We start from the raw sequence: 27737 nt of genomic DNA on the forward strand, positions 1-27737 counted from the left end.
CATGTTCTTTTATGGGAGCAATATAGATCGTTCTTTGTAGAGACTTGTAGAGTACTTCAGGATACACTTGCTAAGCAATAACCAAGAATTCAATGTAATTTGTGATTTGCCATGATTATGGTTCCTGAACTCTCTTTATGCTGCCCTGTACCACACAGTTCTTGCTTCTTGAATCCAAAAGTCAAAGTCTAGTGTGCCCTGTGTTGAGAAATAAAATTATTTTGACATCAACTCTGGTACCTCCAGCTTCCAAGTTTCTCGGGACTGGGAAGCCACAGAAATCTTACCACTTCTGTAAGACTATCCTCAGTCCAGAGTAACTGATTATGCAAATGTTCCCTCATTAAAAAGATTCAGCTGTTTTCTGAGTATTTCCTAGGTCACTGAATTCTGACCCTTGCAAGGAAACCGTATGTAAAGTTTGTTCTATGAGCTGAGCATGCTCTGTGTTACAAATAATTAAGTTCTGATGAACAAGATCCTTTTTTCAAATCTCAGTAAGCTGAAGCCTAAATTATTTTGTAAGCAGTTCATACCTGGTTCTGCATTAACACTGTCCTTTACACTCCATAGCTGTCCAGTTGTCTCCCTAGTGTCTTCCTGTCTTCCCAAAGGTACAGACAGAGAGCATCAAACCCTTTTCAGTCACCCCTCTCCCCCTCTTTTATTTTTTTTTTTGCTAGGCTAAACAGACCCATCTTTGGTGAGCTCCCATGAGTCTATCCCTTCTTGGCATCCCAGTTGTTCTTTGCACCATTCCCAGGCTGAACTCTTCTTGAATATTAATAACTGGAATTGTGCACAATTTCCATTCACCTCCTGTATATAAGAGGTGATTTAACCTCACAGGCAGTGTGGGATAGTGGTTTGAAACAGACAGAGCCTAGATTAAAAAAAAGATATATAAACTACAACAATCTTTAATGCTGGCTGTAAACATCCACTGATAAAAGCTCTACTAAGAAATGAAAGAAAGAATAACTTGTGTACAATAAAGACAGCACGTGTCCCATCAGAGCATGAACATCACTGAACCTTTGGTTTTTTTTCTCTTTTATTTTTCCCAGTGAAGGCTGTTTTGATTGTCTCGGATCTAGTAGAGCTGCTCTTTCTCTCTCTCGGCAAGTTCCACCGGCACCAGTTTCTCTCTGCGCTGGCTCACCCAGCACAAGGGGCTCTTCCGGTATTTCCTGGAGAATCAAAAAAAAAATGAGCCCACAGAGTTTTACCGCTGAACACTGCTGGCATTGCACTTTCCCTGCTGCTCACGCCTTCTAAGAGCAAAGCAGGACGGCTGGGCAGGCTGCGCGCACCCCCCGCCGAGCTACCGGTACGTCCCGGGGATGCTCCGGAGATCGTGGCGCTTCCCCGCCTCACCGCGCGGGGGCGGCCGTCGCCGCCCGTTCCCCGCTCTGAGCCCGGCGCCTCTGGCTCCCCCTGCTGGGCCCGGCTCCCCGCGCAGGGGAGGGTCCGCGCGCCGTGCCGGGCTGCTCTCCACTGGGCCGCTTTTCCGCCTGGGTTTACGGAAGGCGGAAAGGGTGCCCGGCGGGAGACAGCAGAGGCTGCACCAGAAACGCCTGTTTCTCAGCCCATGAACCTGACCTCCGCGAAGGACGGCCCAGGGGCTTCGGCTGCTCAATTAGCTCCGGGCCTTCAGCACTAGGATAATTGTTCTTAATTAGGCCATAAGCAATCTCCTTCAAGCCCGGCTGAGCTGCATTTTATCCTTTAGAAAGTGTATTCTCTGATAATCCAACAAACCCCACTACAGGATGGCCTGTCCCACTAGGCTGGGCACATGTTAATCACTTTCACTCTGCAGAATCACAGAATTGTCAGGGTTGGAAGGCACCTCAGGGATCATCTAGTTCTAATCCCCCCCTGCCATGGGCAGGGACACCTCACACTAGATCAGGTTGCTCAGAGCCACATCCAACCTAGCCTTAAAGACCTCCGGGGTGGGACTTCTACCACCTCCCTGGGCAACCTGTTCCAGTGTCTCACCACCCTCATGCTGAAGATCTTCTTCCTAATATCCAATCTGAATCTACCCATTTCTTTTTTTTTTTTTTTTTTTTCATTCCTCCTAGTTCTGTCACTCCCTGACACACTAAAAAGTCCCTCCCCAGCCTTCCTGTAGGCCCCCTTCAGATACTGGAAGGCCACAATAAGGTCTCCTCGGAGCCTTCTCTTCTCCAGACTGAACAGCCCCAACTCCCTCAGTGTGTCCTCACAGGAGTGGTGTTCCAGCCCTATGATCATTCTCGTGGCCCTTCTCTGGACATGTTCCAGCATGTCCAGACCTTTCTGTGTCTTATTTTCAGTTTGAATATTCCCACCTCTGCCTTCTTTCTCTGGGTGCTGTTTGGTTTGCCCAGCAGGCTGCTGGCAGGGAGAGGGAGCCCCCATTGTCCACTGTGTGCAGGAACAGGGAGGAGGTTTTCTCCCCTGTAGCAACATGCCAGCAGCTGTGCCCAGGGCCTGACTCTCACTCCAGGCCATCAGCCCTGTGAAAATTTGCCCCACTACATTATTTTTCTTATCATTTATTTATTCTTTTATTCATTATGCTGTTTCCAGTTCTGGGCTCCTTAATTTCAGAAGAACATTGAGATACTGGAACGTGTCCAGAGAAGGGCAACAAGGCTGGTGAGAGGCCTCGAGCACAAGCCCTATGAGGAGAGGCTGAGGGAGCTGGGATTGTTTAGCCTGGAGAAGAGGAGGCTCAGGGGAGACCTTATTGCTGTCTACAACTACCTGAAGGGTGGTTGTAGCCAGGTGGGGGTTGGTCTCTTCTCCCATGCAAGCAGCACCAGAACAAGAGGACACAGTCTCAAGCTGCACCAGGGGAAGTTTAGGCTTGAGGTGAGAAGAAAGTTCTTCACAGAAAGAGTAATTGGCCATGGGAATGTGCTGCCCGGGGAGGTAGTGGAGTCGCTGTCTCTGGAGGTGTTCAAAAAAGGATTGGATATGGCACTTGAAGCCATGGTTTAGTTGTCAGGAGTCAGGTCATAGGTATTCGGTAATAGGTTGGACTTGATCTCTGAGGTGTTTTCCAACCTGTTTGATTCTATGATTCTGTGATTTCATTATTCTTTTATTCATTATGCTGTTTGCCCCATAATTTCTTTATTCTTTTATTCATTATGCTGTTTCCCCCTATCATTTATTCATTTTATTCATTATGCTGATAGCTTCTGAGACAAGTCTGAAAATGTAAGTAGCAGCTGGAAAGTAGCTCTTGAACAGATCAGGAGAGTACTGCATTTTAAACAAACCTAGCTGCTTAGGTGTTTTTTTTTTCTTTTCCTATATTTTTAATGACCAAGAACATTTGAAAAAATGTGGACAGTAGCAAACTGACAGTAAAAAAATGATAGTTAATTTATGGTCAATGACACCTGTGTTTAGAGATCATAAGTAAACAGCATGTGTATCAGCAGACCATTTAATGCTGTTCTCCAAATTGATGTGCTACTTGTGTTGAACACACGTGATTCCAAGGGCCACTTTATTTCTGAGGGATGAGAAAGGACAGGTAGAGTCAGAAGACATCAACCCAGTCAGAATGATCATATTAAAGGAGCAGCCACATGGCATTCAGGCATTCATAACAGCAGCACTCTCTGTCCCTCTCATTGCCCTTCTACCCTTTTTGTGTGTTGAGCTGGGGACATAAAACTCGTGCTGTAAGAACATTTGTTTAGTATGATCTCATAGAGTCTGCAGAGACACAGAACTTAGTAAATGCACACAAAAATACCCTATCTACAAGAGCTATCAAAATGCATATGGAGCCTTGAAGTGTTTGAGATAGGGCCCCCCTACAGCCCTTTCTCTCCATGTGAGCCAAGACATATAGCCCCAAGTGAGGGAACACAGTTTCCCTCCTGTCTGGGAAAACACCAGTCAGCAAAAGTGCTGGGGAGACAAATCTGGCTCCAGGTATTCCCCACAGGGATACTGGAAACAATGATCCCTTCAGGGCCAGTCCTTCAGCACCAAAAAAAATCTGTTCTTGGCCACTGAAATCAACATGTGCATACTCAAGCCTTGGGAGAATCTGATTTTTCCAGAAAAATATCAACACAGTTTCCTTTTCTGTTAGCATGCAGCTTTGAAAGGCTTTGTCCTTCTGGCACCTGGGGGATGCAGCCACATGCTTGGTACTTACTGTTTAGCTAGTTCCATGGATATTTGCTCCAAAGAGCATCCTTTGGTCTCTGGTATAAACACAATGACAAAAGCCAGGGATACTAGGCTCATTATCGTGTAAATGAAGCACACCCAAGACAGGCCAATGAGCTCTACAAAGGAAGAAAGCATCTCTTATTTAATTTTCAAATATTGTAAGTTTTTCAAATGATGTATTTTCATGGAATACAGCCCCAAATGCACAGGAGAAGTCAGAAAGCAGTTAGCCTGTTGTTCTTGACCCACTTATTTGTGCCTGGCCATAATTTGAAACAAAGAGTGAGTTTGTTTTTTCTAACACTCCTCATGAAAGAAAATTGATGAGCCCATATTGACCTATTTAGCATGAACAAATCTGTAGATTTGGTTTGCTTGTGGTCACTCTGGGTGAAGACAGTGAGTAGCCATTGCTACTCCTGTGTGCAAAGGCACTGGAGATCTTAAGTGCCTCGAATTTTCACCTATGTCTGGTATTGCTCAACATTCCTCCATGAAGCAAAACTAAGCATTTTTCCTCACTGTTGCAGTTGTCTGCAGCTAAATTCCCCTCTGTCCATTTCCAGTGCAAGTCACAGGACCTGGGCTAGAAAGACATCCAAGACAGCCAAGGGTAAGTGGTTTTCTGACCTAGACTCCATGAACAAGAAGATCCTTAGGCTGAGGGATGCACTCTGTGGCCCCTGGAAAGTAAAGCATATACAAACCCAACAGGCTGCTGCAGCCCCCTTAGCTCTTTTCCCTGTTAAAACTAAGCCAGATGTTTGAGACTTTTGACAGTTGTGTCACAAGCTAGAAATTGCAGCTGAGGCTGATAATTTAGCTGATATCTTCTGCATCATATACCTAAGTGCAAGTGTTGCTGGCCACTATGACATCCCCATGTATTCCTTTAAAGATGAAATTTCCAATGTCTGCCATAGACTAGGAGCACATATTTGCTTGTAGTTACCCTTTTGTAAATGCAGGTTGGACCCAGCTAAGCTAAAAGAGTTACTGTGGCTTTACATTTCTTGAAACTTAGACCAGAACAATGTCTGGGTGTGCATGAACAAGTAATGCTGCATGACAGGAGAACGAGACATATAGGTGAAACAGTTGATGCTAAAGACCTCAGGTCTGCGCTATCTAGTTTTGGGGACATTTTCATAGGAATAGGTCTAGTGTTGGTCACGTGCCAAGGTGGCCAAGAAGGCCAACAGCATCCTGGCCTGTATCAGAAATAATGTGGCCAGCAGGAGTGGAGAAGTGATCATGCCCCTGTACTCAGCACTGGAGAAGCCACACCTGAAATACTGTGTTCGGTTTTGGGCTCCTCACTACAAAAAGGTTGTTGAGTTGCTGGAGTGTGTCCAGAGAAGGCAAGGAAGGTGGTGAAGACTCTAGAGAACAAGTCTTACAACAATTGACTGAGGGAATGAGTTACTTAGCGTGGTGAAAAGCAGGCTGAGAGATGACCTTACAGCTTTCCACAACTACCTGAGAGGAGGTTGGAGGAAAGTGGGGGTCTGTTGCTTCTCCCAGTTAACTAGCAATAGGACTAGAGGAAATGGCCTCAAGTTGTGTCAGGGAAAACTTCTTCACTGAAAGGGTTGTAAAGCACTGGAACAGGCTGCCTAGGGAAGTGACTGAGTCACCCTCACTGGAGGTATTTAAAGACTATAGATGTGGTACTTAGTGACATGGTTTAGCGGTGGACTTGGCAGTACTAGATTAATGGTTGGACTCAATGATCTTAAAGATCTTTTCCAACATAAACATTTTATGATCCTATGACTTTGATTGCCTGCCTCTATGGAAAGTGATACAACATTAAAGGAACCATTGACTTTCTCTTCTCTTATATGTTTTGATTTCCAGCAGATATTTTCCTTAGAATAAACTAAATACATATATATTACTGTGATACTGTGTGATACTGTGATATATATATATATATATATAGATATATATATAAAAAGTTTGCAAAACCTTTAATGAAATATAATTAGAAAAATATTTGCCAATCATTGAATTTCAACATCAGCATTTGACTTTTTCCCTTGTTTATCCCTTTGCATGGTAGTCTACTTTCTCACATTACAACATGAAATGTTTTTACCTTACAAAGACACCTTTTTCTAAAGGAAATTTTCTCAAAGCCAGGACAATCCTGTGGAAGGGAATTGTTTCAGTGGGATTGCCCTTTAATCCTGTCTGATCTAGAGCAGGACTAAATCCTAAATATTATATATTTTCAACACAAACTTACACAAACCCAAAGATGTGGTGAAAATGGTGAAGTTACAGTAACAAACACCACCTAAATGGACATCTGAATTTAGCTCCCGGGGCATCTTAGCTGCAGTTTCAGCAGTGTTGTTTGTATGGGAAAGATTTATTTTGTCCATTATGAGAATATTAAGAACTTGCAAGGAAACAGAGGAATCTTACCAGTTACAGTCAAAAATGTCAAGGAGATGAGGAGATTTATACCCCAGTTCATGCTAGACGTCAAAGCCATGGCCCGTCCTCTAATCCCACCAGGGAAAATTTCACTCAGGACCAGCCAGGACACTGAAATAAAAAGAAATAATAATTTTAAATATATATATAGTCTTTGGAAGGATGAGTTCCCTTCCTGTAAATTTAAGTAGTCCATGAATTTAGGTGAGGCCACATGAAAGAATAAGTCATTTTCAGGGACACTAGGTTTGTGGAGGTCCAAGCCCTGGAGGACCACCCATGATCTTCAAGCAGCATGCACAGCAGTTAGCATCAGCCTGGAGGCATCATCCCTTCCCTGGATCTGCCAGAGCACATAGAACTGGGGAAGTGAGCTCTGACTGCACATCTGTGTATGAAAGGGAGCTCTGACTAAATAACTCTCAAGTGACATAACACTAATGGAAGGAGGGCAGCAAACCAAAGTAATCTTCAGCCTCAGAGAGGCCCTGTGTGTTTATGTCACCTTATAAATCAACCTGCCACTCTGAAGTGTATTTGCTATTCCAGCTCTCTGCTCCATATAACTGAGATTGCTGAGGTATAAATGAAGAGAGAGGACCTGATTTTTGGCTCCTTCATATCACACCATGCCACAGGTGATCTAAATGCCGGTGTTGCTAGCCCACAAAAACAAATTCAGACCTGAAGAGCGGGCTGTGTAACTACTTTGACAGCAAGAGAAAAAAAAATGTGAAAGGGGGAAAAAATCCCAGCACATTTCTGTATGATTCCTAGTTATTAGAAAATAATTTAAAACTCAAAAACAAACCAAAACCATCCAAAACCAGACACCACCCTCCTTTTGTTCAAACAAGATACTTCAGCAAGAGGTGGTTGTGTGAAGAGGTTGTGGGTTAGCAGATGAGCGGCACGAAAGCAGAGAGGTACACGTGGATGAACTGTGTTTTCAGATCTTTGGTCATGACCATTATGAATTGCTCCTGTGAGATGCTGTTTCTGCAAAATGACAGATGGGAACTTCCTCAGGACACTTGCACTGAGCAGTCTTAAAGTCACATTTTAGAAAGAGGCTCCTCTATGTACTACAAAGTGTTTGTGACACTGCAGTATCCCTTTCAGATAGTTATAGGATCCCTGTGGGACTGGTAAAAGTAGAAAAGAAAAAGGTGTTGCAGAAGAAGGCTAGAAAGGACTAACTAAAAGGGGACAAAATAATAAAACCAAACAAAAACCAACCAGCCACCACCACCACCAAAACCCTGGGTCTTCAGTTAAGAAGTAGATTTGAGCAAACTCTAGATTTCCTTGTACCAAAGAGTTGAATCCAGTGACGTTTTGTGGAGCTGACCCAGATATTTTTTTCAAGAAAAAGAAAAGAAAAAAGAAAGAAGAGAAGAGAAGAGAAGAGAAGAGAAGAGAAGAGAAGAGAAGAGAAGAGAAGAGAAGAGAAGAGAAGAGAAGAGAAGAGAAGAGAAGAGAAGAGAAGAGAAGAGAAGAGAAGAGAAGAGAAGAGAAGAGAGAAAAAAGAAAAGAAAATAGAAAAGAAAAGAAAATAAAAGAAAATAAAAGAAAAGAAAAAAGAAAAGAAAGGAAAAGAAAAGAGAAAAGAAAAGAAAAGAAGTAGAAAAGAAAGAAAAGAAGTAGAAAAGAAAAAAAAGAAAAGAAAAAAGAAAAGAAAAGAAAAGAAAAGAAAAGAAAAGAAAAGAAAAGAAAAGAAAAGAAAAGAAAAGAAAAGAAAAGAAAAGAAAAGAAAAGAAAAGAAAAAAGAAAAGAGAAAAGAAAAGAAGGAAAGGAAAGAGAAGAGAAGAAAAAAAGAAAAGAGAAAAGAAAATAAAAGAAGAGAAAAGAGGAGAAAAGAAAAGAAAAGAGAAGAAAAGAAAATAAAAAAGAAAAAAGAAAAGAAAAGAAAAGAAAAGAAAAGAAAAGAAAAGAAAAGAAAAGAAAAGAAAAGAAAAGAAAAGAAAAGAAAAGAAAAGAAAAGAAAAGAAAAGAAAAGAAAAGAAAAGAAAAAAGAAAAGAAAAGAAAAGAAAAGAAAAGAAAAGAAAAGAAAAGAGAAAAGAAAAGAAGGAAAGGAAAGAGAAAAGAAGAAAAAAAGAAAAGAGAAAAGAAAATAAAAGAAGAGAAAAGAGGAGAAAAGAAAAGAGGAGAAAAGAAAAGAGAAGAAAAGAGAAGAAAAGAAAAAGAAAAAAGAAAAGAAAAGAAAAGAAAAGAAAAGAAAAGAAAAGAAAAGAAAAGAAAAGAAAAGAAAAGAAAAGAAAAGAAAAGAAAAGAAAAGAAAAGAAAAGAAAAGAAAAGAAAAGAAAAGAAAAGAAAAGAAGGAAAGGAAAGAGAAAAGAAGAAAAAAAGAAAAGAGAAAAGAAAATAAAAGAAGAGAAAAGAGGAGAAAAGAAAAGAGAAGAAAAGAAAAGAGAAGAAAAGAGAAGAAAAGAAAAGAAAAAAGAAAAGAGAAGAAAAGAGAAGAAAAGAAAAGAAAAGAAAAGAAAAGAAAAGAAAAGAAAAGAAAAGAAAAGAAAAGAAAAGAAAAGAAAAGAAAAGAAAAGAAAAGAAAAGAAAAGAAAAGAAAAGAAAAGAAAAGAAAAGAACAGAAAAGAGAAAAGAAAAGAAAAGAAAACCAAACCTCTCACACTCTTCACTCCCACAGTGGGAAAGACATGGCAGAATGGATTTAATTCTAGAGAATCAAGAGCACACTGCAAAACAGCCTAACACTGCTGCACATAGTCAAGTGGCACTTAGTCCTATCACAGCTGCTGCTGTGTCTAGCAGCAGCTCTAGAGAGGCTTTTTGTTTTTTTAACTGACTTGGATCACAGCAGAGTTTAATACACTCACTGCAGGCAAGACAAACATTGATCTAAAGAAATGCCCTGGGTGTGTTCTGTGGGGTGTCTGCACCCAAGGGGGGAGCAAAGCAAAAGAGAACTGGCATCTCAAGCAGACGCTTTCCCCTGTGTGGGATAACTGCCTACTTTACCCTGGGACATGGAGGCACGTTTGATTTAGCATACTTCAAGACCAAGGTCGTTTACAATCAGCAGGAGTTAAGTGAAGATCTGTGAAGCTGGCCTGCCAACCACCGAGGGAGTCCTGTGAAGATAAGACAGCCCTGTTTTGGCTAAAACTGATGAAACAAGGCTAAAATAGCATAAACACCTAACTTCAAAACAGACTTGGAAGGCCAGAGTGCCCAAGTAAAGGCCTTTGCCTAATTAACTGAAATTTTAATATGAAAGTTCACATCCCTTGCTATGCTAATGAGCTAAAATGAGTGCGTGCTAAGCATGCATGATTATATTACTCAGCTCTCCACTGAAATCATGATAGAAGAAGTGGACAGCTAGGGCTAGGGTTTAAAACCCAGGAGAGGCACATCTCTTCAGGGCAGCAGCTGCAACAAGTGTGTGTGCAAGGGCACTGATACCAGCACCAGGAACAGGAGATGCAGAAGGGCCAGCAGCAAGAGGTGCAGCAGCAGCTGCAACACGTGTGTGTGCAAGGGCACTGACATCAGCACCAGGAGCAGGAGATGCAGAAGGGCCAGCAGCAAGAGGTGCAGCAGCAGCTGCAACACGTGTGTGTGCAAGGGTACTGACACCAGCACCAGGAGCAGGAGATGCAGAAAGGCCAGCAGCAAGAGCTGCAGCAGCAGCTGACAGGGAAAGAGAGAGATGAGGACACTGTTCTTCTTTTCCTACACCCAAGACAGGGACACCTTTCTTGGCAAGAATTGCACCTTCAATATACAGCTTAACTTGCTGCATGACCATTATATATTAGAGCTATTGAAAAGGTTTATTTCCTTGACTTTGCTGGATGTTTCCCGGGATTTATTGATCCTGAGATCAATCATCTTGCATTTATCACCCTCAATCCCAAATCTGTTGTAACTGCTGCTTTAATAAGTCAAACAATTTGATTGTTTTAACTTTTTGAACCTGTGTCAGTGCAAGTCCTTATGGGGGCACTGGAAAAGAGAGGCAAGTGTTAATTTTGTTAAATAGTTCCAGTAAGTGTCTGGACTTTAAGAGAGGCAGACTTCAGGATCTTACCAGTAATGTGACACCCTGCCACACCAGCTAGCCCTACAACCTGAGCAAAATCAGGCCCTGGCAATGCACAGGGATCTCATGATTGTGTTTTGCCCTTCCTCAACATGAGGGCTGTTGAAACCAGTCACAGCCAATCAAATATATCATGAAAGGGAGTACTAGCCAAACCCCAAAGCAGCCAGTAAGATGCAAAGGAGCCCTAGTGAGCTGTGCTTGTGAAACCCTTGGAGTTTGTCCCCACAGGGTAGCTTGGCAAGCAGTAGCAGAAGTCTTCTGGAAAAATGATTATAGACAGAGACTAACAAAAGGGATGTTCAGAGTCACCTTAGACAGAATTCAAACCTGCTTCCTGCCCAGCATAACCCAAATACCAAGGGTGCTTGAGTCTGTATTTGCTTCTTCTAGAATATTCTTGCATTTGAGCAACTTCCAGTGGCTGCCTAGAGAGACACAGAGAAGGAACAAGTCCTGTGCACTGACACAGCAGTCCTGCAAGGCTGGGTGAGCCCTGAGTTAGACAAGCTTGAGCAGCCTTACAGGCACTAACAGACAGCTTATACCACAACTGAAACATGTGACACTGCAGCAGCTTCCATACTACTTTCCAAGGACAGACTGGCCCTTTCAGGCTAACTATGATTTGTCTGGAGGTTTGAAACATACTGCTTCCCTGTTCAGAAACCAAAATACAGGAGGATTTACATTATCTGCACCAGTGGTTATCTACTCTTTCAACTAGTTATTTTTATTCAGACAGATCCCACTGACACACCAGATCTGTTCTTCATGTCTGCTAATGGTAGCTGCTTCCTCTGGCATGGCCCTGACCTCTGTTTAGCTGGCAAGGAGTGGATAGGCTTATTCCCTATGGAGAAAGAGCAATTGTAGAAATCTGATATTTATTGCAGTATGTTTATCCCTTTCCCCAAGCTGAACCAGCGATAACAATCAATTCTTTGCTTTTAGCACCTCTCTGGCTTGTTTTCACTATTTGTATCTTTGCCAAAAAGCAGCAGCTGCTGTAGGTACAGTGGGGACGTGGCTTTCTCTTGGAGAGCCAGTAACTGGGTTTGGGCTCCCATTCAAAATGACTGCTGCTACCTTGTGTGCACACATCATTGCAGAAATTTAACCTGCACGCTCCCAAAGTCACTGCAAAGTCAGCTCTGCCCTCTGCTTTCACTAGGCTAAGCAGTGGTGCTTTCACTAGCCTAAGCAGTGGCATTTTGCAGGTGAAATCCTTGAAAAGAGGGTGCAAATAACCCCTTCCTCACCTCTCCTTCTGCTGTGTAATCTAACAGTATTTCAGAAGGATGCTGTGGCAGTAACCATGTTGCACACACTCAATATATTTCAAGTGTCTGCTCCTGCCATCTTTGGCTGGTGTTTGTGGAATGAATGGGAAAAGAGTTCATAGGGTCACAGGATGTTAGGGACCTCTGGAGATCATTGAGTCCAACCCCCCTGCCAGGGCAGGACCATAGAATCTAGCACAGGTCACACAGGAACACACCCAGATGGGTCTTGAAAGTCTCCAGAAAAGGAAACTCCACAACCTCTCTGGGGAGCCTGTTCCAGAGAGAGAGTTAATGCTCTTCAGGCCAGATGTGGGTAAGAGAGGAGGCCAAGGACTCAGCATGAGTCTCTCCCAGATTAAAAACTGTGTGATTTGTTCTTGCAATGGCTGCAGGTAATAACTCACCTTTGCTGACCTGCAGTGTGTTGCATGGTGACAATAGTTAGGAAAACATGTTGAACAGTCTGTCTTTATGGTACAGTCTGGAGCAAAGAACACCCTCTGCAAATGCAGAAGAAAATATTGCATTGAATCAGAAGAAGCTTAACTGTTTCATTAAGTATCCAGAAACTCAATGCCCTGACATTTCTTGCCAAAGCAGGGCAAGAGGACTCAGCTATGAAAAGAACCCGTTGACCAGGATGGTGGCATTCACCTCTTAACAAAGTCACAGGAGCTGTAAAGGCAGAAAACAAAATAATAATGGACAATTTCAGCTGATTCCATTAAGGCTGAATAAACTGCATAATGGAGCAGAGTGCTGGGACTACAGTTTATGTGCCATAGATGATGGTTTCTTTTAGCACTTAGCCTGATACTTAATGAGATTTAAAAAATCAAATCTTACTTCAGTGCTGAGCAGAGGTGGTTCAAGATGTAACTGTCACAAAGATGCTCTGTTATATTTGCTATAACATTTCAAAATCAATATTCTTGTAGAAATGGACAAGCCAAGAGCCTACCACGTTTTGTTTTGGAAGGAGAGCAATGTTAGACTAAGCCTGCTTTCTATATAGAAATTAAAAGCACAATTAGGGTAAATGCTTTGATGCTTTTATGGAGAATATGTAAATTACCTGATTAGAGGCTTAAAGTACACATACAACAAAATCAAAGAAAAATAAATAGCTCAGCACAGATTAAAAAATGGATAAGAAAGCTGTTAGAAATAGAAATAGGCCTTCTGTAATCATGTAAACTGTGTCCAAACAATGAAAACACACTATAACTGCTGAAAAGTGACTTTCAATGACATCATCAGGCAGACAGTTATTTTGAGAGTCTGATGGGTGAGGCCAGGGATGGAGAAGGTGAGACATACCAGCATTGAAGAAAATATTCAATGAGGATGCATGAAGGGATTACCCTGGTAGAATTCTGTACCAAGCTACTGGATGGAAATAGGATTAAGCTAAGTAACCTCAGCTGGAAAATGGAAAGGAGGGGTATGTACAGTGTCTAAAGGATGAATTGTCCCGGTTTTGCTGAGAAAAAGCATCTCTTGGAATGAGCTAAGGAGCATGGGAATCAAAATGAATGAGCTACTGTGCTTTTTGGTTGCATAGATCTTTGGTGAAGTGCCATGGGATAGATGAGAAGGTATTCATAAAGGGAGGTGAACACATGCAAATCTTACTGGTGGTACAAAATTAGTTAAGGTAACAAAAATGAAGAGGGGTCATAAAGAATTTCAAAAGGATCTCAAAGTACTGAGTACTTTGAAAAAACTGACCCATAAATTCCATTCAAAGTAACGTGCAAGGAGAAAATACACACACCAGCATGTCAGCACTGTGTGGGACAGAAATAATGGAGCCTCCATGGGCAGCTCAGGGACATCATCATTTCCCACAAGGAAGCACTCATGGATGCAAACAGAGGCTTGGTAATTATTAAGAAGGGAGCAGGGAATGTGCCATCAATCATGCCCGTTGTGCCTCTGTGTTTGCCGTGCTGCATGAAGGTTGGATCAACTCAGAACTAGATGAGCCACAGAGAAAGAGCAATTAAACAAGCAAGAACTCTTCGGTTTACATGATATGCAGAGGAGAGAAACAATTGAAGTGGAGATGATGAGAGAGGACATTTTGGTTGTGTTTTTAAAGACACCAAGAAAATCTAAGTGAAGTTACTAGGGACAACAGTTAGGCAAGATGAAAAGACTTTTCAGACTGTGTGTTTCAACTGTGGAACTCATTTTCACAAGATGCTTCAGGTGTGAGAAATATTAATGGGTTACAACAACCAGGGGCTGATTGTTAAAACATCATTTCTCTTTCTATGTGGAAAAAGATCCATCAAGAACTGTTGTTCATGATAGCAAAAATAAATCCCCAGCATTTTTCTTGAAGTTTTCCTGAAGCTCCCTGAACTACAGGTAGGCAGAAGGACACACTCTGCATGTTACGTGGGCCTTTCCTCATGTATTTTCCTTTAGGATCTGCTGCTGGTTGTTGGAGGCAGGGTAGCCCTTTTGTTTGAGCCAACATGTCAGACTTAATGAACCTTGTGTATGGGCCATAAGCAAAGATGAGCCAGCATTGTGCCCAGGTGGCCAAGAAGGCCAGTGGCATCCTGGCCTGTATCAAGAATAGAGTGGCCAGCAGGAGCAGGGAAGTCATTGTACCCCTGTACTCTGCACTGGTTAGGCCACACCTTGAGTCCTGTGTCCAGTTCTGGGCCCCTCAGTTTAAGAAGGACATCGAGACACTTGAAGGTGTCCAGAGAAGGGCAACAAGGCTGGTGAGAGGCCTTGAACACAAGCCCTATGAGGAGAGGCTGAGGGAGCTGGGATTGTTTAGCCTGGAGCAGAGGAGGCTCAGGGGAGGCCTCATTGCCCTCTACAACTACCTGAAGGAGGGTTGTAGCCAGGAAGGCGTTGGTCTCTTCTCCCAGGCAACCAGCACCAGAACGAGAGGACACAGTCTCAAGCTGTGCCAGGGGAAGTTTAGGCTGGAGGTGAAGAGAAAGTTCTTCACTGAGAGAGTCATTCATCATTGGAATGGGCTGCCCAGGGAGGTGGTTCAAGAGGGGATTGGATGTGGCACTTGGTGCCATGGTCTTGTCATGAAGTCTGTGGGACAAGTTGGACTTGATGATCTTTGAGGTCTCTTCCAACCTTGGTGATACTGTGATGTCTCAAACTTTTCTGTTGGTTTTTTTCCTTACTTTACAGATGTGCAGGAAATAAAAAATAATTAAAAAAAATAGCAGACATCAGAGAAGCAGAAAAATCTGAGATTATCTGGGACATACTGTGAGCTTGGGGGTACTCAATATTCAAGTGAGGTATATGAATGAAAAAATGTCCTTGCTTTGACCTTATTCCTGCCAGCCAGGAGGCAGAAGCAAATTGGAAGCTGCTCAGCAGGTCTCATTAATATTAGATTCCCTTGGTATTCATTTGCTGCTTAGCTTTTTTCCCCCTTTCCTATACCTGTATTGTGTGAGATCAAGTTCTTTATGGTGAGATTTAGAAAGCAGCCATTGCAATACTTAAAAGAATTCAAGTTTCTGAGGTATGAACTCTGGAAAGAGATTAAATGGGCTTACAGCTTAGGAGGGAAGCAAGCAGAAGTATGTAAGACTTTGAAAGAGAGGACTGGATTGTTAAGAACATGAGGTCCAAAGGAAGATAAGGATGGGATTATCGCACCAGTAATGCAGTCAGACCATCTAAAAATGTGTAACAAATTTTCAGTGATGGGGAAGGATGCAAGCACTGTGAAACTGCCATGGGAGGAAGGAAGTCAAAAGACATGGCTTTACCAAGACCAGATTTTTTTCCATGCTTATGAAAACACACAGATATTTCATTTGCCTGATTTCTGGTTCTGCTGGGGATGTCCTTGCTGGCTGCGGGCACATCAGACTAGGTGACCCTTCCAGCCGGGACTATTTTATGATTCTGTGATTAACACAAGTAGCCAGATGGCCAACTACTTCTTATTAAAGGCTAGTTTCAGTTCTGGTTTGCCTTGATTTCAAGGGGCACGTTGCAGGGGATGACACAAGCCTTTGTGGTGTGCTTTTTGGTGAGGTGTGTACCCGTGAGGGCATGTAGCACTGGAGCAGAGCTGGGATTTGGGGCAACAAAGTGCTGTAGCGCACCAGCGCTGTTTGCAGCTCTGCTCCCAGCACCCACACAATGTAACTCATGCAAAGGCTTTGTAGCAGCTCCAGTAAAGCAGACTCCCCAGCTGGGAGTCTGGCAGAAGTGAAGGATGCTCAGTTTGGAAAGAGGGAGTGAATTTGTCCTTTTCCAAAGCAAGCAACAGAGTTAGGGTGCATTAAAAGTGGACTGAAATTCTGCCCATGGGTTTGTGCAAGAGGCCAAAGCAGATGATTGTCACTGATGTTAAAATCAATGCCTCTGCCTAATGAAAGCCATTTATTTCTCTGGCTCTGAGGCTGAAGTGGCTGCTCAAAATCAATAACTGGCAAGTACAGAGCAAATGAGCATCTGTATTGCTTTGGAGAGTGTGTAAACTGCCAGCAGAATGCCAACCTGCAAAGGGTCAAATCGAACCCTGTGTATGCGCATTAGAAGGAATGGAATTGCTCTATTCCTGAGCCACAGGGAGTCAGGAGAAGCCTCAGCTAATCTGCCTGTGCACCCTAATCAGTGTAAGGGAAGGCAGCTTCCAAGGCAGTTCTCTCTGAGCAGATTTATGGCTACTGGTTGTGAGCTACCTAATACCTTTGTTGATCTAAAAGGAGCTGATGTGGTGTGGCAAATCTTCTATTCTTTTTCTTCTGTTTCACTGCATTTCTGTTTCTAGTGGTTAATCCTTCAGGCTGACTCCTTGAAGTAACATATGTTCGGACAACTGGGATGTAATCTTTTTACCTCTGATAATGTATCAGAGTGTATAAAAAATCTTCTACTATTTGCATCACTATCTGGTAGACAGGCTGAACACTCGCATGTGCTTTTTTAAAGAAGCTTGCAGCACACCATGGAAATCACACTTAGCTCATGCCTCCTCCATGGAAATCACACTTCACTCATGCCTCCTCCAGTCTACTTTAGAGCAGCAGGAGGGCTTTGTGGGAAGAGACTTGTGAAACCAATGAATTACCTCCTTCCCCTGTTTTCTGGGCCACTTGAGAAAGAGAGCAGTGAAATGTACTTCACCTTTGATTTTTCCCAGCCATCTTTCCTCCTTAATCTTCTCACTACTGTGAGCCTGCATTTTAACAATTGTTTTTCTCTCTCTTTTTTTTTTGTTTTGTAACTATTGAAATTTTCATCTCCATGAATGTGACAAAAATGTAATGCCTGGTATGGATTTTCCTTTTTCATGCAGGTTGTTCAGTATATCCTTAAATTTATTTTTAGCGATCTTCAATTACTGTCCATTTTCAGTTTGAAAGAAGAACTTTCTTATAAAGACTGAAATCCCATCTGAAGGATTACTGGGCAGGAAGTGATAGACTCCATCATCAGTAAATTTGCTGATGACACCAAGCTGGAGGCAGGAGTTGATCTGCTGGAGGGTAGAGAGGCTCTGCAGAGAGACCTCGACAGGCTGGACAGATGGGCAGAGTCCAACGGCATGAGATTTAACACATCCAAGTGCTGGGTTCTGCACATCGGCCACAACAACCCCATGCAGTGCTACAGGCTGGGGTCAGAGTGGCTGGAGAGCAGGCAGGCAGAGAGGGACCTGGGGGTACTGGTCGATGGCAGGCTGAACATGAGCCTGCAGTGTGCCCAGGCAGCCAAGAGGGCCAATGGCATCCTGGCCTGCATTAAAAACAGTGTGGCCAGCAGGAGCAGGGAGGTCATTCTGCCCCTGTATACTGCACTGGTTAGGCCACACCTCGAGTCCTGTGTCCAGTTCTGGGCCCCTCAGTTTAGGAAGGATGTTGACTTGCTGGAACGAGTCCAGAGAAGGGCAACGAAGTTGGTGAGGGGTTTGGAACACAAGCCCTATGAGGAAAGACTGAGGGAGCTGGGATTTCTCAGTCTGGAAAAGAGGAGACTCAGGGGTGACCTTATCACTCTCTACAACTACCTGAAGGGAGGTTGTAGACAGGCAGATGATGGTCTCTTCTCCCAGGCAGCCAGTACCAGAACAAGAGAACACAATCTCAGGCTGTGCCAGGGGAGGTTCAGGTTGGATGTTAGGAAGAAGTTCTATACAGGAAGAGTGATTGCCCATTGGAATGGGCTGCCCAGGGAGGTGGTGGAGTCACCATCATTGGAGGTGTCCAGGAGGAGACTTGATGGCGTACTTGGTGCCATGGGTTAGCTGTTTGGGTGGGTTGGGTGGGTTGGATGGGTTGGACGCAATGATCTTGAAGGTCTCTTCCAACCTGGTTTGGTTTATTCTAAATAAAGGTTTATTCTAAATAAAGATATAAATCAAATAATCATAGTATCATAGTATCAGTCAGGGTTGGAAGGGACCACAAGGATCATCTAGTTCCAACCCCCCTGCCATGGGCAGGGACACCCCACACTAGATCAGAGCCTCATCCAGCCTGGTCTTAAACACCTCCAGGGACGGGGCTTCAACCACCTCCCTGGACAACCCATTCCAGAGCTTCACCACTCTCACAGTGAAGAACCTCCTCCTCACATCCAGCCTGAATCTCCCCGCCTCGAGCTTCATTCCATTCCCCCTAGTCCTATCACTACCTGGGATCCTGAGAAGTCCCTCCCCAGCCTTCCTGTAGGCCCCCTTCAGATACTGGAAGGCCACAATGAGGTCACTTCGGAGCCTTCTCTTCTGCAGACTGAACAACCCCAACTCCTCCAGTCTGTCCTCATAGGAGAGGTGCTCCAGCCCTCTGATCATCCTGGTGGCCCTTCTCTGGACACGTTCCAGCACCTCCATATCCCTCTTGTAATAGGGGCTCCAGAACTGGATGCAGTACTCCGGGTGGGGTTTCACCAGAGCTGAGTAGAGGGGGAGGATCACCTCCCTCGACCTGCTGGCCACACTTCTCCTGATGCAGCCCAGGATCTGATTGGCTTTGCGGGCTGCAAGTGCACACTGAGAGCTCATGTTGAGCCTCTTGTCCACCAGCACCCCTGAGTCTCTCTCCTCAGGGCTGCTTTCCAGCCAGTCACTGCCCAGCATGTATTTGTGCCTGGGATTGCCTCGACCCAGATGCAGGACCCTGCACTTGCTCTTATTGAACCTCATGAGGTTGGCCTGTGCCCACCTCTCCAGCCTGTCAAGGTCCCTCTGGATGGCCTCCCTTCCCTCCAGCATGTCTGCTGCACCACACAGCTTGGTATCATCAGCAAACTTGTCTTAGTTAATGTGATTTATGGTCCATCTTGCTGAATAACAGTGCTCAGCAGCAAATATATCAGTAGGTCGTATCATAGCTTTACTGTAGGCAGGTATGTAATAATCTTCACTGCTTTTCAGATCCCCTGACGGAAGTTGATTTGAACAGATATATGAGATGACAATGCTGTTTGCAGCTGATTTCACATCCAATGTCTCTCTTGCTCATCCTTTTTTATGTAGACACTGAAACTGTACCATCAAGACAGAACAACTTGCAGGGCAAGCAGAAAGAGAGAGAAAAAGGGGAAAAAAATCAACCAACCTTCCCCCGCTAAACTTTCAAGGGAGAATGTGCTTATTATAATAAATCACATATTGCTATCAAACAAAACAAAACTAAACTAAAGAGTCTTTTAATTAAAACTTGAAATGTGTACTCCTGTTTGTAGGTGTTTATTTGTTCAGAATATTGAATCCAGGATAATCTTCTAAGGCATTTGCAGAGGAATGACTTTAGAAGCCAGAGGCGCTAATTCGTGAGGAAGTTGTGCATGAATTAGATTATCACATATTTCACTTGTAGAAAGTATGGAAAGGAGAGATTACCCAGATAGGTGGGGTAAATGAACCTGGTTTTACAGCATGCAAAGGCTAATGTTGGTCCTTGGGGGGGTGCATAACAGAAAAGAGCTGTTGCAACACAGCAACTGAGGGCAATGTAAACCTTTGCCATTGCAAAATAGATGTTTGTTTATATGCTTTACAAAACTCCCGGTGGAGAGGATAAGAAACCTTTTACAACAGTGACTTAGTGGGAAGCTTGCAGTAATCTACTTTTTAAAGTCCCTTTCTGGTCACTACTGCTCATGCTTGGCTTTGGTTTCTCCTGGAGGCAGTCAGCCAGGAGGAAGCTGTGAAGACTCTGGTTATGCTCACTATGAAATGCTGGTTAGTTCTCCTCCTCTTAGAAGAGTTTTATGCACTTTGGTTTGATTTTCAAAGACAACAAAAGCTGGATGCCCTACTGTATCCACTTCCCCTTTGAGAAAATCTTCCTGGCTTTCTTCCTGGAGCCCAATATGACAACCACACTCATAGTCTCCTGACTCCATCTACTGATTTACCACCAGGCCTTGCTCTCAGCATGTGCAGTGCCAGCAAGTTACATGGTTGCACATTTTTACCTTTCACCATTTGATTTGCACAGGAATAATGAACTTGATAAATACTAGGAGTGTCATCTTCAAACCACATGGAGGCATGCATCAAAAGATGATCCAGTACAATGAACAGTGCTGGGAACCTTGTTATAAAATGAAGAACCCAAGACAAATTTTAATTAGCTAAAACAGGACTTTCAGTACTGATCTGCAGTGAAACACGCACATTTCCAAGGTTTATTATCCTGGTTCAGATCCAACAAAGCATTTAAGCACTTGCTTACTTTCAAGTGCTTGATTTAATCCCCAAACCTATGTCTTTTTCCAGAGTAAACCACAAAACAATGTAAAATTGATGCTGCTCATTTATCTGAAATGTAAGGCCAGGCCAAGCTAGTGCAAGGCTATACAGTTTACAGTAATTCAAAACTCAGGAATAACCAACAAAATCCATGAAAGGTCAGAATTTCCACACTGACAGAAGATTTTCCACTTTCTGGTAGACTATTTGGTGGTTAATATTAAGTCAAAGAGTATTTTGGAGCAGAGGAAAAGCATCCCTGTGCAATCAGGATCCTAACAGTGGTAAGAGATATGACCTCCGTAATGAAGTCCCTGGGCTCTTCCATGTCATATGTGAAAGCAGCTGTTTTGGGATTTGTTATGGATCCATTTAGTAGCATAGTATCAGTCAGGGTTGGAAAGGACCACAAGGATCATCTAGTTCCAACCCCCCTGCCATGGGCAGGGACACCCCACACTAGATCAGGCTGGCCACAGCCTGGTCTTAAACACCTCCAGGGATGGGGCTTCAGCCACCTCCCTGGACAACCCATTCCAGGGCTTCACCACTCTCATGGGGAAGAACCTCCTCCTCACGTCTAGCCTGAATCTCCCCACCTCCAGCTTTATTCCATTCCCCTTAGTCCTATCACTCCCTGATATCCTGAGAAGTCCCTCCCCAGCCTTCCTGTAGGCCCCCTTCAGATACTGGAAGGCCACAATGAGGTCACCTTGGAGCCTTCTGTTCTCCAGACTGAACAGCCCCAACTCCTTCAGTCTGTCCTCGTAGGAGAGGTGCTCCAGCCCTCTGATCATCCTTGTGGCCCTTCTCTGGACACATTCCAGCACCTCCATATCCCATATTTAGTGACTGAGGTGAAAGACACTGAAAAGATTCTGCATTTAACTGGGCTAATGAATCATGGTTTAACTCAGGTAGCCAGTTTATCTAAATTTGTCTGCAGTATAATTCTATGGGGTTAGGGGAATGTTCTAGCTCTCAATTTTGGCTTGCTTAATCCAGTAAAATACATAAAGAAAGGTGCCCACAGACTACATAAGACTGCATAAGAAGGACAGTGATGGATTGGAAGAGGGACTTATTTCCTTCCACATCTCCATGATTTTTACTCTTTTTGTGAATCCTTGAGTTTTCTTCCACCTTCCTTGACTGTTATTGTCTGATCCTTTTTCTATCTTCCCCACAGCCCAGAACACTGGTTTAAAAGTTAATTTAAACTCCTTCATCAATACACAATCACATATAGAGAAAACAAATGTATTTGTACGTGGGAATATAAGATGAGACTTGAGGAGACTCGAGGAGAGGAGAGGAGACTCGAGGAGAGGAGACTCGAGGAGAGGAGACTCGAGGAGAGGAGAGGAGACTCGAGGAGAGGAGACTCGAGGAGAGGAGAGGAGACTCGAGGAGAGGAGAGGAGACTCGAGGAGAGGAGACTCGAGGAGAGGAGAGGAGACTCGAGGAGAGGAGACTCGAGGAGAGGAGACTCGAGGAGAGGAGACTCGAGGAGAGGAGACTCAAGGAGAGGAGAGGAGACTCGAGGAGAGGAGACTCGAGGAGAGGAGACTCGAGGAGAGGAGACTCGAGGAGAGGAGAGGAGACTCGAGGAGAGGAGACTCGAGGAGAGGAGACTCGAGGAGAGGAGAGGAGACTCGAGGAGAGGAGAGGAGACTCGAGGAGAGGAGACTCGAGGAGAGGAGACTCGAGGAGAGGAGAGGAGAGGAGAGGAGAGGAGAGGAGAGGAGAGGAGAGGAGAGGAGAGGAGAGGAGAGGAGAGGAGAGGAGAGGAGAGGAGAGGAGAGTTGAGTTCAACTGAAAGGAACCTACAGTAATAACCCATTTCAACTGCCTGACCAGGGCTGACCAAAAGTTAAAGCCTGTTATGTATGGAATGTTATCATGCAGACTGACTTACCTTCTTGATCCCCCTAAACTCCCTAAACATACAGTGAAGAAAGGATGCCTGCACCAAAGGAGAGGTCAGAGAGCAGGGGTCTGAAAGCCCCCCTTAGATGGGGAGAATACTTCCCTTTGTTGATTATCTGAGAGATTTGGCTCCCACATCAGTTAAATTTCCAAACATGTTGAAACATCTGTTCCATTTTAGGTATAAATTAGCTAAGTTTTAAAGCATTCATTCAAGCTGATAAAAATTTAATATATTCAATATGGCAAACCTTATGAGGTTTAAACTAGAAATGGACATCTCAGTTAGTCTTTCACCAGTAAAAATTTGGCCTTAAAATTTGCCCTCACTAGGGACTTACCTTCACTGACTTCCCTGGATGAAGTTTTTCTCTTCACAGGGCACAAGAGTACATTGAAAGCTTGCACTGCAGCAATATGGTGCATCACAGAAAGGCTTGCTGAAGAGCATAGTCACTGCCCACTCTTGGGGGTGTAAAGCCTGGGGAACACAAAGCTGTAATCCCAGGTCCCTCATGTGGGAGGAATTTCATCAATGTGAAAGTAGTAACCCAAGGGTGGCTTGGTGGACTGCCATCCTTCCATGGCCTAGGATCATATAGGTGCTCAGACCTGCAGCCCAAGCATTCAATTTAAACTTGTATGGAAAGCAGAGACACACACACACAAAAAATAGTCCTTAGCAACAGGAAACTCATAAGAGAAGCTCTTCTGAGCCTTGGCTGTGAGACCAGGTTTTCAGATTAAGAAAGTGGCTGTAGTGACCACAAACTACTAGTTTGTTAACCTGTGTGCACACAGGTGAGGATTTGTCTGTCTCTCTCATGTGCCAGGTCCAACAGCTTTGAGCATTCCTACTAACATCAGCCAGGCAGTTGTATGTGCCTCTACTCCCACACACACTGAGCAGGGAGACATTAGGGGTCCCTAAATGCAGGAGGAACCTGTGAGTCAGCATCTGAGAGTCCACTGGGGAGACACTGTGGGGGGAACTACTGCTTACTTCACTCCATGTATAACTACTGTCCCCAAATTGCCCCTCATTTCTCAGGTCCTGTGCTTGCTCTTTTGTGCAAGGCACCAACACCATACATTCAGTCCAAATGCATGCATCCAACATCCCTCTCTCAGTGTTCCCCACTCCACAGCAAAAAATCTCAGTAACATGCATAGATCCCATTGACCTGTACTCTCACAATTTGAAAAGAGATACTGCCCAAGTCCTGCTTTTTTTTTTCTCACTTGCTTTTTATTTGCTAGAACAAATTCAGACTGGGAAAACAGATGATTTGTTGGTCCATAATGAGCTTGCATTACTTGCTTCTCAGTCTAGGTCTTAGAGCCCCTCTGATTTTTGATCAGCAAAAAGATTGCCTCCAGACCACACTGCCTCCCTGTATTAGTGTGTATTGTGCTACTATTGGTAAGATCACCCAATGATCCTCACTCAGGGAATATATACCAAAATATCAATGGAAGTTGTCCCTGTTTAGTCTTTGATCCTAAATCACAGAATTGTCAGGGTTGGAAGGGACCTCAAGGATCATCTAGTTGCAACCCCCCTGCCATGGGCAGTGACACTTTCCACTAGATCAGGAGCCACATCCAGCCTGGCCTTAAAAGTGTCCAGGGATGGGGCTTCCACCACCTCTTTGGGTGGCGCAAAAGGAAATGATCAGAGAAGCAGAGCTTTGGTAACAGATGCCATCTGACACCTAAATGTGAATTATATTCATCAGGTCCTTGAGGAAAATAGCAGTGTTCTGGGCACCTATTCTCTTTCAGAAAGGCTATAGCTGCCCTACAGTTGTTAAGCAAGAGAACTCTCTTGAAAATGTTCCATCCAATCCCAAGAGCCACATGTTTACAGCCTGATTTTGGAAAATAAGTCTGATATTCCAGGAGTTTGTCTTTCCTGCTTCCTGCATCTCCATATGTTTAGAATAAACCACAACAGTGATGAGTGAAGGAGGTGCCACCTCTTTATAAGAAAGGACCACTATATTTTGCCCCTCAAGTGGTTTGAACAGAGCATCTGGCAAATGAGACACTCTGCAGCTATTTCAATTAACTTTGTGTCATTTAGTAAGTGGTCATGTGTGGTTGTAGTCCTGACTAGGATTTCTCTGTGTGTACTTTCTGTTGAATTAATTTCCAGGGTCACAATGAACTTTTAGCTTGGTTGACGAATCAGTGATCTTCCTCCACACTCCACCCATTAACCTGCACTCACTTCCCCCTGTGCAAGGAATAACAGCATTTCTGCAAGGCTCAGGTTCCTCCTGCCTCCCCTCCACATATGGCAGGTTGTGGCAGGCTGGGTCCCTTCTGTTACTGCCACTTAAGTTACACCTCCGGTGTCCTGAGTGTCCAACCCAGTAGGTGGACACAGGAAATGGAGTATTTCATATCCATGAATCCTGAGCCCTATAAATCCATCTGCAAAGTCATTCTCTTCCTCTTTCTTCCCTCTCTGCTCCTGTGGGAGATGCTCCTTACAGGCTAATGGTGAAGGAGTATCTCAAGGCCTCTTAGGCCTGTCTAGGCCTAATGCCAGGGGGGAAGGGGTAGAGGGGGGGCAGTCTCAGACCTGGCCAGCCTGAGACTAGCCTAGCAGTGGGGGGGAAGAAAGAGCTCTGGGGGTTTTGGGTCTCAGGTGGGAGAAGGGAGTGTTGGGTGTGCTGTAAAGGACTCTGTACACTTTGGGATATTTTTGCTACTATGCTTTGTAGATTTCTGTAAAGCACCAATTGCTTTTCCATGTAAACTTTCCATCATTTTCCAATCCATTTGTGTGAGTGTCATTCTTTTGTCCCTCTTGGGCAATAGAGGATCTGTCCGGCCTTAAACCAGGATACAGGTTCAAATGCCTCTCCTTGCAAACATGTGCTGAAAACATTGCAAAGCACCTCTCAGACTCTTTTCCCTTCACATGGCAGCCAGAGAAAGGTTTGCTTCAGGCTCTGCAGGCATCTTTTCATGGTGAGAACAGCTGATCCTCATTTGACCTTCTGATATACAAAGGTAACTCAAGACAAAGATGCATGTCAAGTAAATCCCCTTAGCTAATAGCTGCCTTGAAATGCCTCTGCAAACATCTCTGCAGAGACAGCATGTGCTGTTCTGTGACGTGATGCAACACTGATTTGTTGCACCTACAAAACATCCTCATAACTGTGTGAAATTGAGTGTGAACAAGCAGCTGAATTGCAAATCATCAAACGTAATTAATCCAAAACAAAGCAGCAGAAATACTCCTTTCTTCTTGCCTAAGTATTGGTGACATAAATACAAAGCACCCCAGAAGCAAAAAGCCCTATAAACAAACAAACAAACAAAAACCCCCCAACAGACTAAGCAGGTGCTTGCTAGTCTCTGAATTCTTTCATCATGCAAAAACGGCTTTTATCTCTTGGTGTCTCTTTGAGTGCTCAACACTGTATTGCCTGGGTGCTTTGATAAATGGCAATAAATGTATTTAGCATATGTACAGTTCATTAAAAAAAAATAAATCCATCTACTTCATGTAATGTGGAGACAAAAGTGAAATAGTGGAAAAAATACATCATGTATAAAGGCCTGCTGTACAAATTGGGACTGTAACTAGCTCTTTGATCAGAATCCCAAAAACACAGAAGGTGGTGGAGGGGAGGTGGGAAGACAAAGTACATAAAATAAAATGGTGATAGAGCCCAGGTTGCATGACCTGCCCAATGAATCATAGAATCAAAGATAGAATGGTCCAGGCTGGAAGGGACCTCCAAAGGTCCTCTAGTCCGGCTTCCCTGCAGTCAGCAGGGACATCCCCAACTAGACCAGGGCTTGTCGAGCCTCACTTTGAATATCTCCAGGGAAGGGGCCTTAGCCACCTCCCTGAGCAACCTGTTCCAGTGCTGAACTTACACAGGAGGAGGACTGCACAGCTTCTCTGGACAACTATCATATCTATGTGGGATTAGCAGAGAAAGGACTAGTACAGCATTAAATGGGATTACATTTTTGTCCTAAACTGAAGGTCTATTTGGCACCACCTATCATCAAAGGATGTATATCCCTAGACCAGGACTTTTGACATGGTCTAAAATCTGATGTTTACTTTCTAGTGAATCATAGCAGTCTTGAGCTTTCAGTATCAAGCATAATGAAATCATTAGTTGAAATGGTCATAATTTCTCTCTGAGAATACCCCTCTGACTTCAAATGTCTGCTTCCTAAAATGTTAGTATTCTCCAGGAAGAGTGTGCCATTTTCCTAATGGCACTTCACAAGATTCTTCTTTACCTCCACAGAACATTATGCAGTGGGTGAATTTGTACCAGAAATGGCCTTGTGAGATGGAAGGAAAAGTACAAGATCCTCTCTACCCTTTGCACAAAAGAATTATTTGATCTGTAGGTTACAGACACATCCACAGCACCACCTTCACCTTTGCCAGCAAGGATGGGCAGACATTGTCTAGAGTACAAGATTTTTGCATTGAAAATGTAGTGGTGCAGGGGTTACAGTGCTTCTGTCCCCAGACATTGCCTGGCCACAGCAGCCAGCGAGTGCAGCCTCCTTGCCATTGCATAGTAGACAATAATTAATGGTCTGGTACAGACCACAGGCTAGATTTAGAGATGAATAACATAAACATGTTAAAAATGTTTACTTTATATAAGCAGAGGGGCTCAGGGTTTTTCCTTACACTAAGAAAGGCACTCTTAGGATTAAAAAAGCTAGGCTTTTAAAACATGCTAAAGGATTTGGATGCCAAGCAGCAAATGTTTAAGGTGACATATGAGACACAAATCATAACCTTGCATCCCAACCCAGACTGTTTAACCACAACAGATCCTTTGTAGATTCCAACAATCTCTTCATTCTCTGACCCTTGAACTCTATATTCATCGTCAGTTTTACCTGAATCGTGTGCTTTTAAAGGCATAGAAATGTTTTGAAAGTGCTTAACTGCAATTCAAAATACCTGTATCTCTCCTGCACCTGGACTTCACTTGCTGCACAAGTGCATTTGTCAGTTGAAAGTGCCACACCATGGCTTTATCATATGTGATTTCAACATGCTGGAACCAAGACAGTGCCTGTTTGAAAGCATTTGTGGTCTCAGTCAAG

General features: G+C 43.7%; 1 protein-coding gene across 1 annotated transcript in view; it reads right to left on the reverse strand.

Annotated features, from left to right (window-relative positions):
* Nucleotides 1–898: 898 nt before the first annotated feature.
* The window catches only part of SLC2A12 (solute carrier family 2 member 12), a 37878-nt gene continuing 11039 nt past the window's right edge, over nucleotides 899–27737 (reverse strand). The window contains exons 3-5 of the mRNA XM_068149848.1: nucleotides 6625–6747; nucleotides 4175–4307; nucleotides 899–1190 (exon numbers count right to left, since the gene is read on the reverse strand). Of these exons, the coding sequence (XP_068005949.1) occupies nucleotides 1094–1190; nucleotides 4175–4307; nucleotides 6625–6747 (353 nt within the window). The 3' untranslated portion in view covers nucleotides 899–1093. The remainder of the gene's footprint in view (nucleotides 1191–4174; nucleotides 4308–6624; nucleotides 6748–27737) is intronic.

This window comes from Melanerpes formicivorus, unplaced genomic scaffold (genome assembly GCF_026170545.1).
Source record: "Melanerpes formicivorus ecotype bairdi unplaced genomic scaffold, bMelFor1.0.p_v2 SCAF_2, whole genome shotgun sequence".
Taxonomy (NCBI): Eukaryota; Metazoa; Chordata; class Aves; order Piciformes; family Picidae; genus Melanerpes; species Melanerpes formicivorus.